The following is a 15,601-nucleotide window of genomic DNA, read 5'->3' as shown; positions in this document are numbered from 1 at the left end:
CGCAGTGAAAGATACCAAGATTATGAGCTTGGGATTCTGAAGGTCAAAGAAAATTATTTCACTTAATTAAAAATGTATAGTGCTAAAGTACTATTTTGTACTTTTCCCCATGTAACTTCAATGATTGAGTCCTAGTGGATTGGGTTCATACATACAAATATATTTACCATTGGTTTTAGTCCCCTTTCCTTTCACATTTTCATACATGTAGATCTGCTTCTGGAAGTTAGAGGTCAAGGTGACACTGGTGTAGAGGGATGTATCATTTAGAATATTATGATGTATGTACAAGATCTTTGAGATAGTGGAGAACTAGGAGGCTGGAAATCTAAGTGAGGTGTGTTTTAAATAATGTAATAAATACCTTTCTTACTGCAAAATCTCTACTGAAATTAATGGCAGCTCGTTTTTCCTTCCAAATCCCATCTTTAGAAATTATTGTTTTGGTTGGCTAGATAACGGTTTTTTTGTTGCTTGTCTCTGGTCATCAGGTCTTTACAACTAAGCATTAAACATATACATATATATTTTTTAACTATAAAATTATAAATTAAAAATTATAAAATACATATAAATACATTTCTATATATTTATATTTATTTATTTATAATACACATTTATGTGTGTGTGTGTGTGTGTGTTTATTTAATGGTAACAAACACCTTGTGTTTGCAAAGTGTATGGGCCAAGCTTAAATTCTATGATATAAACAACAGAGACATCCCTTATGGTGTATTTACCACTTTAGTTCCTAGAGTCTTTATCTGCTTTATCTTCTTCCTCTGTAAACTTCCTTAGGTAAACTTCAGTAATCACATTGACAAGGTTTTTATAGTGAGCACTAATGCATGCTTACACAGTCCTTATCCCTCCCCATCTAAACTAAGAAGGCATCTGTAGAAGGTCTGCTTTCTGAGAAGACTATTATGATTGCTTTAATGTGAAGAAAATTCGGAATAACCATGTTGGTATTAGCAATGTACTTTGAAGCTATTATCAAAAATAAAGCTTGGTGACTATTAATCCCATGTTAAAAAATAATGTCCTATTACATCTTGGTCATAACAAAGTTAGGAGAATTCTATATACTGTATTTGTAATTATTGATATAAGTAATAAGTTTTTGAGTGTCTTAAACTTTCATCCTAAGAAACTGTTAGTCATTTTGGTAGCATAGATGATACAGTGTTTTTAGATATGAGTGATTAAAACTAAAATACTGGTTTGAAATATTAATATTGGTGGGATAAATTAAAAATTATTGGAATGCTAACAAAATATAATTTTTGAGTGTATATAATTTGGGGTTAAAGAACAATGAAGTTATGTATGAGTCTCTTAAAATATGTTATTAAGTTATGCTCATAGTAATATTAAGCATTTTTTTCACAATTAAACCATGCATTTGTAGAAAACTTAAAAGTATATTTGGCAAATGTATGAAAGCTAATACTATATATTTTCCCCCTTAAATTTAGTCATGATTTCATTGGAGAATTTACCACAAGCTATAGGGAACTTTCTAGAGGACAATCGCAATTCAACGTATATGAGGTAAGAGGAATTATATTTTATTATTTTCCTCTGGAATAAGTAAATGTATGCTTTAAAAGTGTAGATTTTGCAAAGGGTAATTGTCAAAATATAACCAACTACCAATACACGTAAAAATCTTCCAATTTATTGAACAGACTTGTTTCTGAGACTGAATGGTATTGTATTATTTCTTTTCAAGTCTCATGGTCTTTTAACTCTATTTTGAGAAATCTAAAAATTCTTGCCTATGAAACTTATTTTTATTTTTTAAAAAAGATTTTATTTATTTATTTGACAGACAGAAATCACAAGTAGGCAGAGAGGCAGGCACAGAGAGAAGGGGAGGCAGGCTCCCCACCGAGCAGAGAGCCCAATGCAGGGCTCGATCCCAGGACTCTGGGATCATGACCTGAACCGAAGGCAGAGGCTTTAACCCACTGAGCCACCAGGCCTCCCAAAACTTTGTTTTTTTTTTTTTTTTTATTTTTTTTTTTTTTTTCACAAACCTCACGGGGTTTTTTGTTGTTGTTGTTGTTTTTGTCTTTTTGCCTTTCTACCAACCTCCTCCCCAACACCTTTTTAGTAAAAAGAGAAGAACAGTGCATTTTCATTACGTCAGCTTGGTGTTTTAAAAATGAACTGTGGTCTGCTTCATATGTTTGAGCACCTTCATTGTAGTTTACTTGAAGACTGAATGGAATGACAAAATATAATTCAGTCATTAAAGAAATCCAGGTTATTAAAGAAAGTACAGTAGCCCTTTCTGCCTTAAACCTACCTTGCCAGTTAACTACCAGATATGTATTGAGCACATGGTATGTTCTGGCACTGTTAATACTTGGGCTAAGTTACCGTACATTCTCTTTAATGTTTTTATTTAACAAACATCAAAGGCAACGGAGAATATCTCAGTGTCAGTTAATAATAGTAACTCTTTCCCTGCCAGGTTGACACTAATATTGACCTCATTTAAGTTAGGAGTGGAACACTTTCCATCTTCTAACATCTTCTTACTAAGCTAAAGCAGTAACATTCCATTCATTCCCTCATTCATTCATTCACTGGAAATAAACTATTTATTACATGGATTTTACATTCCATGTTCTCTGTTAAGGCCCTGGGGATACATAGATGGTTAAAAATTTCAGTGCCTATGGGCACCTTGGTGTCTCAGTCAGTCAAGCATGTGACTCTTGATTTCAGCTCAGGCATGGTCTAAGGGCTGTGAGATCGAGCCCCACATTGGGCTCTGCAGTAGTCGTGGAGCCTGCTTAAGATTTTCTCTCTCCCTCAAAAAAAAAAAAACAAAAAACAAAACCTCCATGTCTAACGGGAGACAAACCCATGAAATATGTTTAGTGTGTCATGATAATGGCTACATATAGTATTTTACTTAGTAGAGTATGAGATATTGCAGATTGAACTTCCCAGGCTGCAACAAAGATGGAGTAATGGATCAATTTTCTGTCTGGGTTTTCCAAGGAATGACTATTAAGGCTCTAAACAGGCAATGAAAATAATATAAGATAGCTTATCCTTGTATGGATGCCTGCTTTCTCTGCCCACCTTTGGGCTTCTAGATTTCCAGCATTATACCTGAACTTTAAAAAAAAAAAAACCCTGCAGCTTTACAGACTGGTTTTGGCAGACAAAGACCTTCTCCTGTCAGTTCCTGAGCTGACGAGATGACCTCCAGACCTGCAGAGTCCTGCACTCATGCTGGACTAGAGCTGCTTTTGAGGCTAGTAGGTCTGTAGTAGCATCCATGGTTGGGGGTGCTTGTTACCAGCAGCTGGAGCGGGCATGGACTCTGTCCGGCCCCTGTGCATGAGACTGGCTCCAGCACTTTATTCAGGAGGGTGACTCTGAACCAGGGTTGCTTTTCAGGCTGCACAGCTAGGTCCTCAGCCAGATGTCCTCTTATTAAGTGTGAAGGCATGTGTGGCTCCTGCCAAGTGTCTTGGAGGACTCCTCTCTGATCCCTGTGTGGGTCTCTAAGTAGGCAGGACTGGCTCTGGACCATACCTAGAAGAGTCAGCCCCGAGTCCCAGGGCTGTATTGGGTACCATACTTAAGACTTTGGTCTGTACTGGCTCTGGAGGCACAGACGGGCATGACCCCACTAGGTCCCTGGGTGGGCTAGATTGCTTTGTACCATGGTCCGAGGGGCTGGGACCAAATAAATATAAGGATATTTCATGGTCTCCTAAGGTGCAGACATGAACATCTCTTGGTGGGTCTTTGTGTCAGCAGGATTACTCACAAACTGGCTGGAAGGAGCTGGAATTAAGTAAGTATTAGGCCCTTTTAGGATTTAGATGATTGCAGACAGGATTGTTTACTCCTGGGACCCTGGACCCATAGGACTATTGGTGGACTGCAGCTATGAGGGGGCTGGAGCAGCATACAGGGCCCTTGTGGGATCTCTAAGCTTGCACAAGCTCCCAGGCATGGAGACAGGAGTGTCTCCTGCTGGCTCCACGTACCTGCAGTCCTTCGGATTCATTGAAATAGTATGTGTTTGCTCTCTGCTCCAGCCACCTTGGGCCAGTTACTTTTTCCTCTTTCTAGACGGTTATGTCCGTCCCTTTTTATTGTAGCCTTTGCTTAAATTAATAATGTTTTGTTCAAATAATACTTGCCATAAATTCTTTTAACTTTTTTTTGCCTGTCTAAATGCTTCCATGTGTGTTTTGGTTTAGGATGTGCTAAAGGATTTTCTCCTTTATATATTTTTATTTATCCTGTTAGATTGACAGGTCTTACTCATCTTTACATTCCCTATATTCTTCAGTGTCTTGTACAATATAGGAGTGCAGTAGTATTTCCTAATGGAATAAATGGTCAGAAATTAAATCTTGGTCCACAAACCAGACTTTTACTAATTACTACCTAGCCTCAGTATCTGGTGGAAATTATTACCCCTGACAGCAATAGAGTAACAGAGTCCTTAATGTATGTACATAATTTGGGTGATTTGCTATGTTTGTGTTTTTAACCTAATAACAAAAAAGTTATGTATCTTGGCTATACTTTTCTTTACCTGTTTATAGTTTACTACAAAGCAGTCATTATTACTTATTACCTAGGTTGTTAAATTCTCTCTCACATCAAGAAGATACAGATGGGGGCACCTGGGTGGCTCAGTGGGTTGAGCTGCTGCCTTCAGCTCAGGTCATGATCTCGGGGTCCTGGGATCGAGTCCCGCATCGGGCTCTCTGCTCGGCAGGGAGCCTGCTTCCTCCTCTCTCTCTCTCTCTCTTTGCCTGCCTCTCCGCCTACTTGTGATCTCTCTCTCTGTCAAATAAATAAATAAAATATTTTAAAAAAAAAGAAGATACAGATGGATAAAGATAATCAATGCAAAAAATAATTGAGAAGAATAGTACTGAAAAAAATGTATTTTTAAAAAAGATGGTCACACACACACAAAGAAGGTCACCGGTAAATTTTGTAGAGAAGTTTTGGTTGAAGGACTGTCCAGCAATCATACTAAAGGCAATTATAAATGAGCAAATGCATCAGGAGTGAAGGCAGCAGTTTGAACTACACATTTTATAAAAATTTTTGTGTAAAACCTAACACAGTGTATTTGTTTTATCTGCTTTTCAAGGTGGTGAATCCCAAAAAAAAAGGAAAAAAGAAAAAATATACTAATTCAGGAACAGTAAGTCAAATTTTATGCTGTTCACTAAGGAGTCAAATAAACAAATGAAAAATGTATTTACACAGGCTAGAACCTAAGATGAGGCTCTTTAAATTAAGATTTGAATATAAAGGGGTATAATAGAAAACTGAACTTGCTGTGGGATGGTTGAAATGGAAAATACCCTATGAAAAGTAGTTACCCAGCTTCTTGCAAGTTGTCCATGGGACCATGTGGCCTCTGAGGGAAGCTGAAGTTTTCTCGTGAAATCCTTATTCAGTGGAATCACACCAGAGAGAATTAACTAGTCATGAAAATGTTTAAGTGTCAGGAAGAAATACTAGACTCTTTATAGGCCACACTTACCTATTAAAACTCATGGCATGGGAAAGCACTTATTCATAGTGTGTTCAAATTTATAGCCTTGTAGGATGCTGGGCTAAATCAGTACCCAAAGGTACAAAGATGAATGTATCTTGAATATGTGAAAAACTTAAAATCATCCTAGTCCTTTTTTTTTTTTTGGAGAATTCAGGTGTACCTTTTTTTTAATTGGTGTGTAACTAAAAACAATGTTACAGTTTCAAGAGTACAACATACTGATTTAACAATTCTGTACATTACTCCACATTCATCACAGTAAGTGTAGTCACCAAATGTCACCATACAATGTTATTCCAGTATTATTGACTGTACTACCTATGATGTACTTTTCATCTCCATGACAATTCTTCTATAATACACTGAAGATTTTATTGTGAGATTAAATTTTCTTAGGAGAAGCAAAATCTAAGATCTCCCCAATTTTCTTTTAAAGATTTCTATACTGCAAGACACTTAAAATATTAGATAGCCCCATTACAGGACCATGACAAAAACATACATTTCCCCTTATAAGACTTAACTCACTGATTCTGATTTTTTAGTTTTAACCATTTTTCAGCTCCTTTCATCTTTCCTTTTATCTAAAATGAGAAGTAACACAGTGTCCTTGTGGACAATTTTCATGCTCTTCTTCAAAGGAAGGAAACTGGTCATAGAAAGGAGTTAGTTAATTTTGGGGGTCCCTTTTATTCTGATCATTTTAAATATAAGAGCAATCATTCCTGGCAGATTTTAATAAAGAATAATATTGTTATTGATTTTCAGAATGTGATATTTCTCTCTAATATGAAATATGAGTTCCTCTCTAATACTTAGAATGAAGTCCATTTGGGGTTGCAATTAGTACTAGTAGGTAATTCTACCTTGTTTTTCTTTTCTTTTTCAGGTAACCTTACTCTCTTTTTTGGTAGAAACAGAAGTTTCATTCCTTGATTATATTAAAGGAGGGTAAGTCATTCTCTGAAATTGTTTCCTTGCTTAAATGTTTCTTTCAATGTGTCTAGTGACTGCTACCACTAGGTAATAGGCAGCTGAAATGATCAACTTTATTATGGTTTGGTGATAGACCTTTTGCACTTTTGTTACAGACTTAAGGAGATAAACTTAAACACAAAGAGCTATTACTTTGAGGAAAATTGCAACTTTTCTTTGACCAAGAAAAAAGACATTATTGTGTTAATAATAGTTGCAGATAAAGCTGTTCTCTGCACTTTTGGAGAATATTTTCAGTTGCCTAACATATGGGACTTTTTATAGGCACTTTTCATTATTTTTGAAATAGAAGAAAAGCTTGAGGGCTTGTTGTAAATGTACATTTGAGCTCCAGAATATTAAAGAACATATCTTGTCATAAAATCACCATGCAGAAATAGATGGTGAATAGTCATTTTCTTGCTCCCTATGCTTCTAGGCAGGAATATATTTTCAGGAGAAAATGGGTTGTTGTAGCCGTTCTTGAAATTTTCCAGAGTCCAGACAGAGCTTGTCTTGGTAATGTGTTATGGATTCTTATACCCAAGTAAACAGAGAGGTTTTTGTTTTGTTTTGTTTCAGTTTTATTCCTATTTTTAACCTGGTTGTCCCTATTTTTTTTTTTATCACCAAGCATCCCCAGAGATTGAAAACAGTCATTCACTACTATACCATCTAAAATGTCCACATATTCTAATTTATGTGTTATTACCTATATTTACAATATCCAAAAAGGGTGAGAGGTAAATTTGAATGTGGTTAGTAACTTCATGACAGTTAATAGCAGCCAGAGACAACACTCAAGTAAACCTCTTCCTAATTATGATTTAGCAATTTTTTTCCCCAGTATTAGTTCACTGGTGTCATGAAGCAGAAGAAAGGGATGAAAGAATGGGGAGGCTTAAGGAGCAAAGAAAGTTTACCAAAAACCAGAGAGCTCAACCTGTTTGCTCTTAGTTAAGGAAACAAAAAACAAACCCCAAAATGATACTTGCTTAAATGGAGAATCAGTGCTATATATGGGCAATCTTGAAACCGGCCACCTAGCTATCCAGACACAGAAACTCCAGTGATTGTTTCAGTAAAGGTAAAGGGAAACGTATTAAAGGGGAAAAAATGTTTGCTGCTCAGGAAAAACTTCAGCAGTGAGCCTCTGAGTGAGGAAAAAAGAGACAAATCTTTATTTAGGGTTAAAAACCAGGCAGGACAACCCAACTCAATCCATGTGCTTGTCCAAAAAGGGTGAGAGAAAATGGTGTTTTTTTGTTTTTTTGTTTTTTTTAAACCACAGCAGAGGAGAAATTTCAGTTGGTACATTGTGCTCAGGGATTAGTTGCTCAGGGTTGTGGGTCCCGTGGTGGGGTGGGGGGACAGGGGGGAATTTTCCAGATGTCTAAATCTCAAGATGATTATCACGATTCCAAGAAGTAACTGTTCTTCTCTGAACTCCACACAACTGTGGCAGTTGCAAGATGGAGTCAGAATTGTTGTTCCTCCCCTCCTTTTCCTCTTCATTTCCTCTTTCTGATCATTGGTGTGTGAGTCATCAAGATGGCCCATTATGGTGAGCAAACTCATTATGGTAGAGTCCCTTGTTGCCCAAGTGCTTAGCTGCTGCTTGCGGTCCATCCTGCTCTTATAGATAAGGGGTATAACAACATAGGGTTGGAGCAGTAGACCCAGAAGCTTGGGAGCTGAAGAGGAGAAAAAGGCACTTCTGGAAACAAGCAAAAGAGTATTTGAATAGCAAGAAGATACTTAATCCCAATTGTAGTCCCAATTGAAGGATGTTTCCTGTTTTTTCAGGTGACCAACTAAAGACATTGGATGGGTGGTATATAATTTTAATATCATTCCAAATTTCACTAAAGATGGGATTGTTGATATCGTGAAGCCAAGAGGCCTGTATGATTTTTTTTTTAATTTCTAATTCCACTTTGGAGGAAGTGTTTATCCAGGTGCAACAAGAGATATTAGCAAGAGCACAGACACCTCCTAGTTCTACCAGCCAGTAGTCGAATGCAGTTTAATTGTCTAGGACCACTGAAGCAGGGGAGTCCAAGGATAATTGTGAGTTTTATAGGGCTGAAGCAGTATAGTGGGATAATTCCTCTAGAATGTTTGTTAGATTACACAGGGTGGCTTTATGATAAGCAAATCTTCCCCAAGGGGCCAACATACCTATGGCCAGACCAGTTCTAATAATTATTATACCTACAGCCCTTTGGGTTCTATGAGAGGCAGTGGATAGGATAGGCAGATTAGATTATATGAATCCTAGGGTACATTGTCCAGTGATCCAAGCATTGTTTTAACACTTTTGAAGGCTAAGGTTTTGTTAGTTATTCTTGCATAAGGATTGCCCATATAGGAAAGATAATTAAATGGGCTGCTACTGATAAATACATATCCTTCAGAAGCACACCAAGATTCAGTTGCTCTTGTTTTATTGTTCAGAGTGGTGCTGTTGATGAGGAGAAAGGAAAAGTTGGTATAGAAAGGAGGTAGGGGTCCTACAATATAAGGTTTATTGAGATTACAGTAAGGATAGAATTGGGGGGTGGCACCTGGGTGGCTCAGCTGCTTAAGCACCTGACTCTTGGTTTTAGGTCTGGTCATGATCTCATCGTCCTGAGATAGAGCCCTGTATTGGGCTCTGTGTGGGTGTGGAGCCTGCTTAGTATTCTCTCTCTCCCTCTCCCTCTGCCCCCTACCCCCACTCTCTCTCTCTCTCTTTTGCTAAAATAAACAAGTCTTTCAAAAAAAAAATAAAGGATAGAATTTGGGATTAGTTTGATCATAGCAAAACCTCTTACAAATATTCCTTTGATGAGACTTTCTATATATCATTCCCCAGAAAATCACTGGACCCTCAAGTATTGATAGTAAGTTTCATCATTTGTCTTCTGTTCTTGATGACCTGGCAAAGGGCAGTAGCATTAGGGTATGTGGATGAAATAGAATTGCAGCTTGATAGATTATAATGATCAGCTAATGCAAAAGTGAGATTGACATCTGTAGAAACCAGACTAGGTCCCAGGTGGACATATCTTATGCAAGAAGAGAAATTGAGGACAGGAGTAACTTCAAAACAAGGAAAGGAGATTAAAGCAAATGGGGTTGCGTCACCTTTGAAGGAGTGGGGAGGAGCAATGATATATGACTCAAGGCATTGGGCATGATGTAAATGATCTTAATATCCTAAACTGAGAGGAGTTAAGAGGGAGTATTTTGTACTTTGTTGGAATGTATGTGGGTTATTACATACCCAGCAATATTTTAGGGGGAATCCCCTGGGCTATAGTTTGGGACAGCTTAACAATGGAGTTGGTATTCCCATCAGAGGGGGTTGCATCCTTTTAACTGACTCATTATTTATCCCTCAATTAGACCTTCATAAATCTGTCTGGCCAAATCTACACTGTACTGGGTTTATTGATGATGTTGCATTAGAAATGATCAAGGAAAATATGGTGCAGGATACTCTGTAGTATTAACTGAAAAAAAAAGTTGAGGGGTAAGGGAAGTAAGGTAGCAGATTGAGAGGAGGACAAGAGAGTGAAATGACTACTGGCAAGGATATGACTGGCAGATGAGATGTTCTGTGTGTTGGGAATCTAAGAGAGAGTTAACTGTATGTGGGACTAATACCCATGGGGAGAGTCTGGTACTATGTTTTTGGTGGCAGTAAGGAGTAGAGAGGCAGCTGGTAGGGCATAGAGGCAGAGAGGCCAACCTTTCGCCACAGGGTCCAATTGAAGACTGTAATATCCTGTGGGGCATTGTTGGCCTCCCTACCTTTGTGTCAGGATTCCCAAGATGTTACTGGAAAGTTCATGCACAAAGGTGAAGAAGGGCAGTTGGTAATTAGGGTGTCCTAGAGGTAAGAGATAAGCTGGTTTTTTAAAGGTATGAAGTCTTCTTAGGTTTCTTGAAGCCATAACATAAGGTCTAGAATGGTTGCAGCTGGGGGGACACTTAATGGTTGAGCTTTGAGGGAATACTCAGGAATCCAAGGGTGACAGTATCCAGTGAAGCCCAGGAAACCCATTTTTGTCTGTCAATCTAGGCTTGAGGGAGCTGCGTAATGGTAGTAATTCTGTTTAGTTCTATTTTTAGTCCATCTGGTGTTAAAGATGGACTAGGAATTTGAAAGCGACAGAACCGAATTGTAATTAATCTTTAGATACTTTGTGTCCTGTGTTGGCTAATTGTTGGAGAAGGTATTTAGTGTCACTGTGAGAGGTCTTTAGGGTAGGGGAACATAAAAATTGTTATATTTTGTAATAGTGTAGAAATTTCAGTTGATATAGATTGCTTGGGGATTAGCTGACCTCTTTTGCTTAATATTGAGGACAGGGCAGATAAATTCCCAGGTATCTAAACCTGAAGACATATTATGAGTCCAGGAACTAGCTGCTCTTCCAGGAACTCTACAAAATGGTGGCAGTTGCAAGATGGAGTCACAGTTGTCAACCTCTCCCTGACCCCTTTTCTTCCTCATTGCCAACTCACCTTAGTAGTCCAATGTCTGTGCATATTTTTATCCTTAGAAGACGGAAAAATTGAAAGTTGAGTTTGCCATAAAAAAGTAGATTCCTACATAAATAAACATCTTAGTACTATAGGTGGTAGTTGATAAAGAAGTTCTTTAGTTGATAAAGAAGGATGGTTAAAAAGTGGACATTGCTTAACATTCTCTTTATAAGATTAAAAAAAGCGCTTGCTATGTCTTGCTATAATTTGTTCATTGAAATAATTATTTGGAGTTTTAAAATGTTCAAGTTTCCTTTTGGTTTTGGTTTTGTTTTACATTATGAGCATGTAAAATATATGTGTATGAAAGAAGTACCCTGTATGTTTTGCTAAGCACTGCAAATCTAGTAAGTTTTTTTTTTAGATAAAAAGAGAAAGCAAGAGAGGGGAGGGGTGGAGAGAGAGAAAGAAGAAAGAGGGATAGAATTTTTTTTTTTTAAGATTTATTTATTTATTTGACATACAGAGATCACAAGTAGGCACAGAGGCAGGAAGAGAGAGAGAGGAAGGGAAGCAGGCTCCCTGCTGAACAGAGAGCCCAATGTGGGGCTCGATCCCAGGACCCTGGGATCATGACCTGAACCAAAGGCAGAGGCTTTAACCCACGAGCCACCCAGGCACCCCGAGAGAGGGAGAATCTTAAGCAGGCTCCACACCTAGTGTGGAGCCCGACTGGGGGCTCAATCTCACAACCTGGAGATGATGATGTGAGCCAAAATCAAGAGTCAAATGCTTAACAGGTGCCCTGCAAATCTTGTAATATTTTGATAGGAGTCTATTAGTAAAGGACATTTCTGAATCTCTTCCAATAAGTCACTTTTATTGATTGTACACATTCTCTCCTTTTGAGGATTTTTAGGGCTAATTAGATCAAATGGGTTTTCTACAATATTTAAAGCAATGATGGTCTTGACTATATCATGCTTCTGTATTTTTCCGCTGTGTACAACCTCCAGGACTTTTTTTTTTTAATCTTACACACTTGCTACTTTAGTACTCTCTAAACTGGAAGAAATACGAGTGCCTTCTTCTGTAAAGAAGTCTGTATATAAATGGAGCCCCAACCTATGAGGTATACTTTGTCTAATCTTGTCTTCCCAAGATTTTAATAAGAATCCATTTTTATATATACTATATAATTAACCTAATTGGACTTAATATTAATTTCTCTATGAGCCTGTATCTAAACAGAACATAAAAATATTATTTAACTATAATATATTATCTTTATACAAAGGTGTATGAAGTAAACATATTTTTTAAATATAATGCAATTACACATTCACCTATTACCATTATTTGTACTATGTATAATATAGTTTCTCATATACTATTTCTTTTGATAATGAAATGCAAATTGACAGACAAAATAATTATTGTATTCTGCATGTGTATTTATGCATCTTTGCTCTTAAGAACTTATTAAGCAGTTGAATGAAAGAATTTAAATTCCGATTTTTATTAATGATAGAATGAGGTGGCTTTATGACACTCCTCATGCTGTATAATGGCAGGCCAAAAAGTTCATGTACCTAAATTTCAGACCTCTGTAATTTTACAGTGTATCTGAAAAATGATGTCATTCAACTAGATTTTCCAACTCTTTTATGGCCTTAATGATACTTATTTTTCAGCATTCTGAAATTATTTATATTCTTACAAAAGACTACCCTATCAACTTACCACACAATGTAATTTGTTACCTCTCCTGTTAACCTCTTCTGACCACTTATGTGTCAGGCCCTGAGCTAAATGACTCATGGGAATTAACTCGACCCATCTCTCCATTGGCCTCTTTCGCTTTGTGCTCACCCATTTTCTCCTTCTCCTTTCTGTCATGAGTAATATTTTCATCAATAATTTTCTCTTTTTCCAAAAATAATAAAAAAGAAGCTCATTTGGTTAATTCTAGTCTTTATGTATGTAATATTTACCATTTAGCTGGTGCCAGTCAAAAATACAGTTTAAAAAAATTATATATATATAGTAATTTAGATAGCCTCGCATGCAGAGTATCTATTAATTTTATTATTAGGTATTTATGAAGATTTAAAGTTTAATTAACTGTGAGTTATGGAGATTGATTAAGATAATTACTTCATACGATACTTGACAGGTTCTGGTTAAAGAAGTGAAGAGTAGAGTTTCATGTTCCTATCTTTCTTAAAAATCTCCATTGGTAATAAAAATAACATTATAGCAATTTGAAAAGAGAATATCAGTATGAAAACAAGGTGGAAGTGTAGGTACAAACATCTAATCTAAATATATCAGAACAGTATTTTTATTTTTCTTGGTAGATTTTCTGTCAATTTTTTTTTCACCTGTTTAGACATTGTAACATTTTGGGCTCTCTGCCCTTGCTACTAAGAAATCTCAACCTGGTGTTGGGTATGAAGGAAGACACGTATTGCATGGAGCAGGTGTTATACACAAACAATGAATCATGGAACTCTACATCAAAAACTAATGATGTACTCTAGAGTGACTAACATAACACACACACACACAAACAAAAGAAATCTCAACCTCCAGGTGGATAAATGCACTACAGTGGTAGAAAATCATATAAAAAGCAGATACATGATTATACAAAATTTCTGAATAATAGCAAAATAGAATATAATCTGCTCTTATTTCAAATTAGAATTAATTGTAATAATTGACAATAATTATGTATAGTTTCCATAAATGGCTACTGACTCTTGTGAAAAACAGCAATCAGAATTCCTGGTCTCTTAAAACTTAAAAAATTCTGAAAACTCTTAAAACACCTTGGTTATACTTCGTATTCTTCATTGTTTTTTTTTTTTTTTTCAAAAATAATAAAATACTTTTATCTTATTTTATTAGTGGTTTATATTGACATTTGGGGGAAAGAAGTGTTATGTCTCCAATTTTTAAACATAAAAATCTTTGAATTTCACATTATAAACATAAAATGTGAAATTATACATTATAAATAAAATGTGAAAAAGAAGAGTTAGGCAAAGAGAACATAATTTATGCTAGGTCCTCTGTAATCGTATCTTCTAGAGATAATCATAGTTACCTGTTTGTTTATTCTGAAACACACAATGATTTTTGTAACATTGGGATCACACTGTATACAGTGTTGCATAATATATAGTTTGCTAATTTAATAAATGGTATAAGGCATTGTCAATTTTTACCTGTGAGACATCTATTTATTAGCTGTTGTGATATCTTTTGTAAAAGCTCATATCTTTGGAAACCTAGGTTTCAGCAACTTTTTTTTTTTTTTTTTTTTGCTTTTCTTCTGCTTCTTCTTCCCCTAGTTCCATCTTAAAGACCTGAGTATTTTTAAGTGAGGACAGAATACAGAAAGGTAGCTGGCAACTATATCTTTTAAGTGTAGTCCACACTTCAGCTAAACTTCCCCAATATTCACATCTTGGTTTTTGATAGAACTCCTCTTCAGCTCACATCTCATGAGACTCTTCTTAATTTAGCCATCAGTTCTTGCTTTTGTCCTGTGATTACGTTGGAGAGGGACAATGAAATAAGCTGACACTTCAGGCTGCAATCAACCAAGCAACCCAACGTGGTATTTTAGAGGTCCTATTAGTACAGTTGAAGATTTGTGGGATTATCAAGGTTAGCTTTTTCTGAAGAGATGCTCTACCATATTTCTAATACGTATGGTATTTCAGCAGTGATTGGAGCAAAGTGTTCAATTCCATTTTGTTTTTATAATAAATTGTAGTAACTACTCACTTTTAACCTAAAATACTAAGGTACAAGTATTTGTTGCCCATGTTTGTGGAGTATTTCATTGCTAACTTGGATTAGCATCATTATTGTTAATTTGGCTTCAATTCTGGGACCTATTTACCATATCCTTTCTAATCTAGGAGAAACTATTGTTAACTTACAGTCATGTTGAACCTGAGCTCGCGTAGGTGGAAGTCTTCAAAAAGGGTAAAAAAGTCAACCTCTAAAATATGAGAAGCAGTTGGTACCCTGGACTAGCTCTGGGCTTTCCAAAAGAAAGTTAGTTGAGATTTTCCTGCATTCATTTTGTAAAACATTTCCCTTGCACTCGAATGTGTGGGAGCATGAGAAAAGAGAAAGGGGGCAACAGGTGACTGATGTGGAATACGTATGACCAGCAGCTTGTGATTAAACTCTTAGAAAGAAATTCTTTTTTTTTTTTAATTTTAAATTTTTAATTTTTTATAAACATATATTTTTATCCCCAGGGGTACAGGTCTGTGAATCACCAGGTTTACACACTTCACAGCACTCACAGAAGCACATACCCTCCCCAGTGTCCATAACACCACGCCCCTTCTCCCAACTCCCGTCCCCCCAGCAACCCTCAGTTTGTTTTGTGAGATTAAGAGTCACTTAGGTTTGTCTCCCTCCCAATCCCATCTTGTTTCATTGATTCTTCGCCTACCCACTTAAGCCGCCATTTTGCATCACCACTTCCTCATATCAGGGAGATCATATGATAGTTGTCTTTCTCTGCCTGACTTATTTCGCTAAGCATGATATGCTCTA

General features: G+C 36.5%; 1 protein-coding gene across 1 annotated transcript in view; it reads left to right on the top strand.

Moving 5' to 3' along the window:
• Nucleotides 1–15,601, top strand: part of CPNE8 (copine 8) — a 216,630-nt gene that overhangs the window by 140,570 nt on the left and 60,459 nt on the right. Inside the window, exons 11-13 of the mRNA XM_059404497.1 lie at nt 1,479–1,554; nt 5,150–5,203; nt 6,453–6,514. Coding sequence (XP_059260480.1) covers nt 1,479–1,554; nt 5,150–5,203; nt 6,453–6,514 — 192 coding nt within the window. The remainder of the gene's footprint in view (nt 1–1,478; nt 1,555–5,149; nt 5,204–6,452; nt 6,515–15,601) is intronic.

Source organism: Mustela nigripes, chromosome 6 (assembly GCF_022355385.1).
Source record: "Mustela nigripes isolate SB6536 chromosome 6, MUSNIG.SB6536, whole genome shotgun sequence".
Taxonomy (NCBI): Eukaryota; Metazoa; Chordata; class Mammalia; order Carnivora; family Mustelidae; genus Mustela; species Mustela nigripes.
This window is presented reverse-complemented; position numbering and strand designations above follow the sequence as displayed.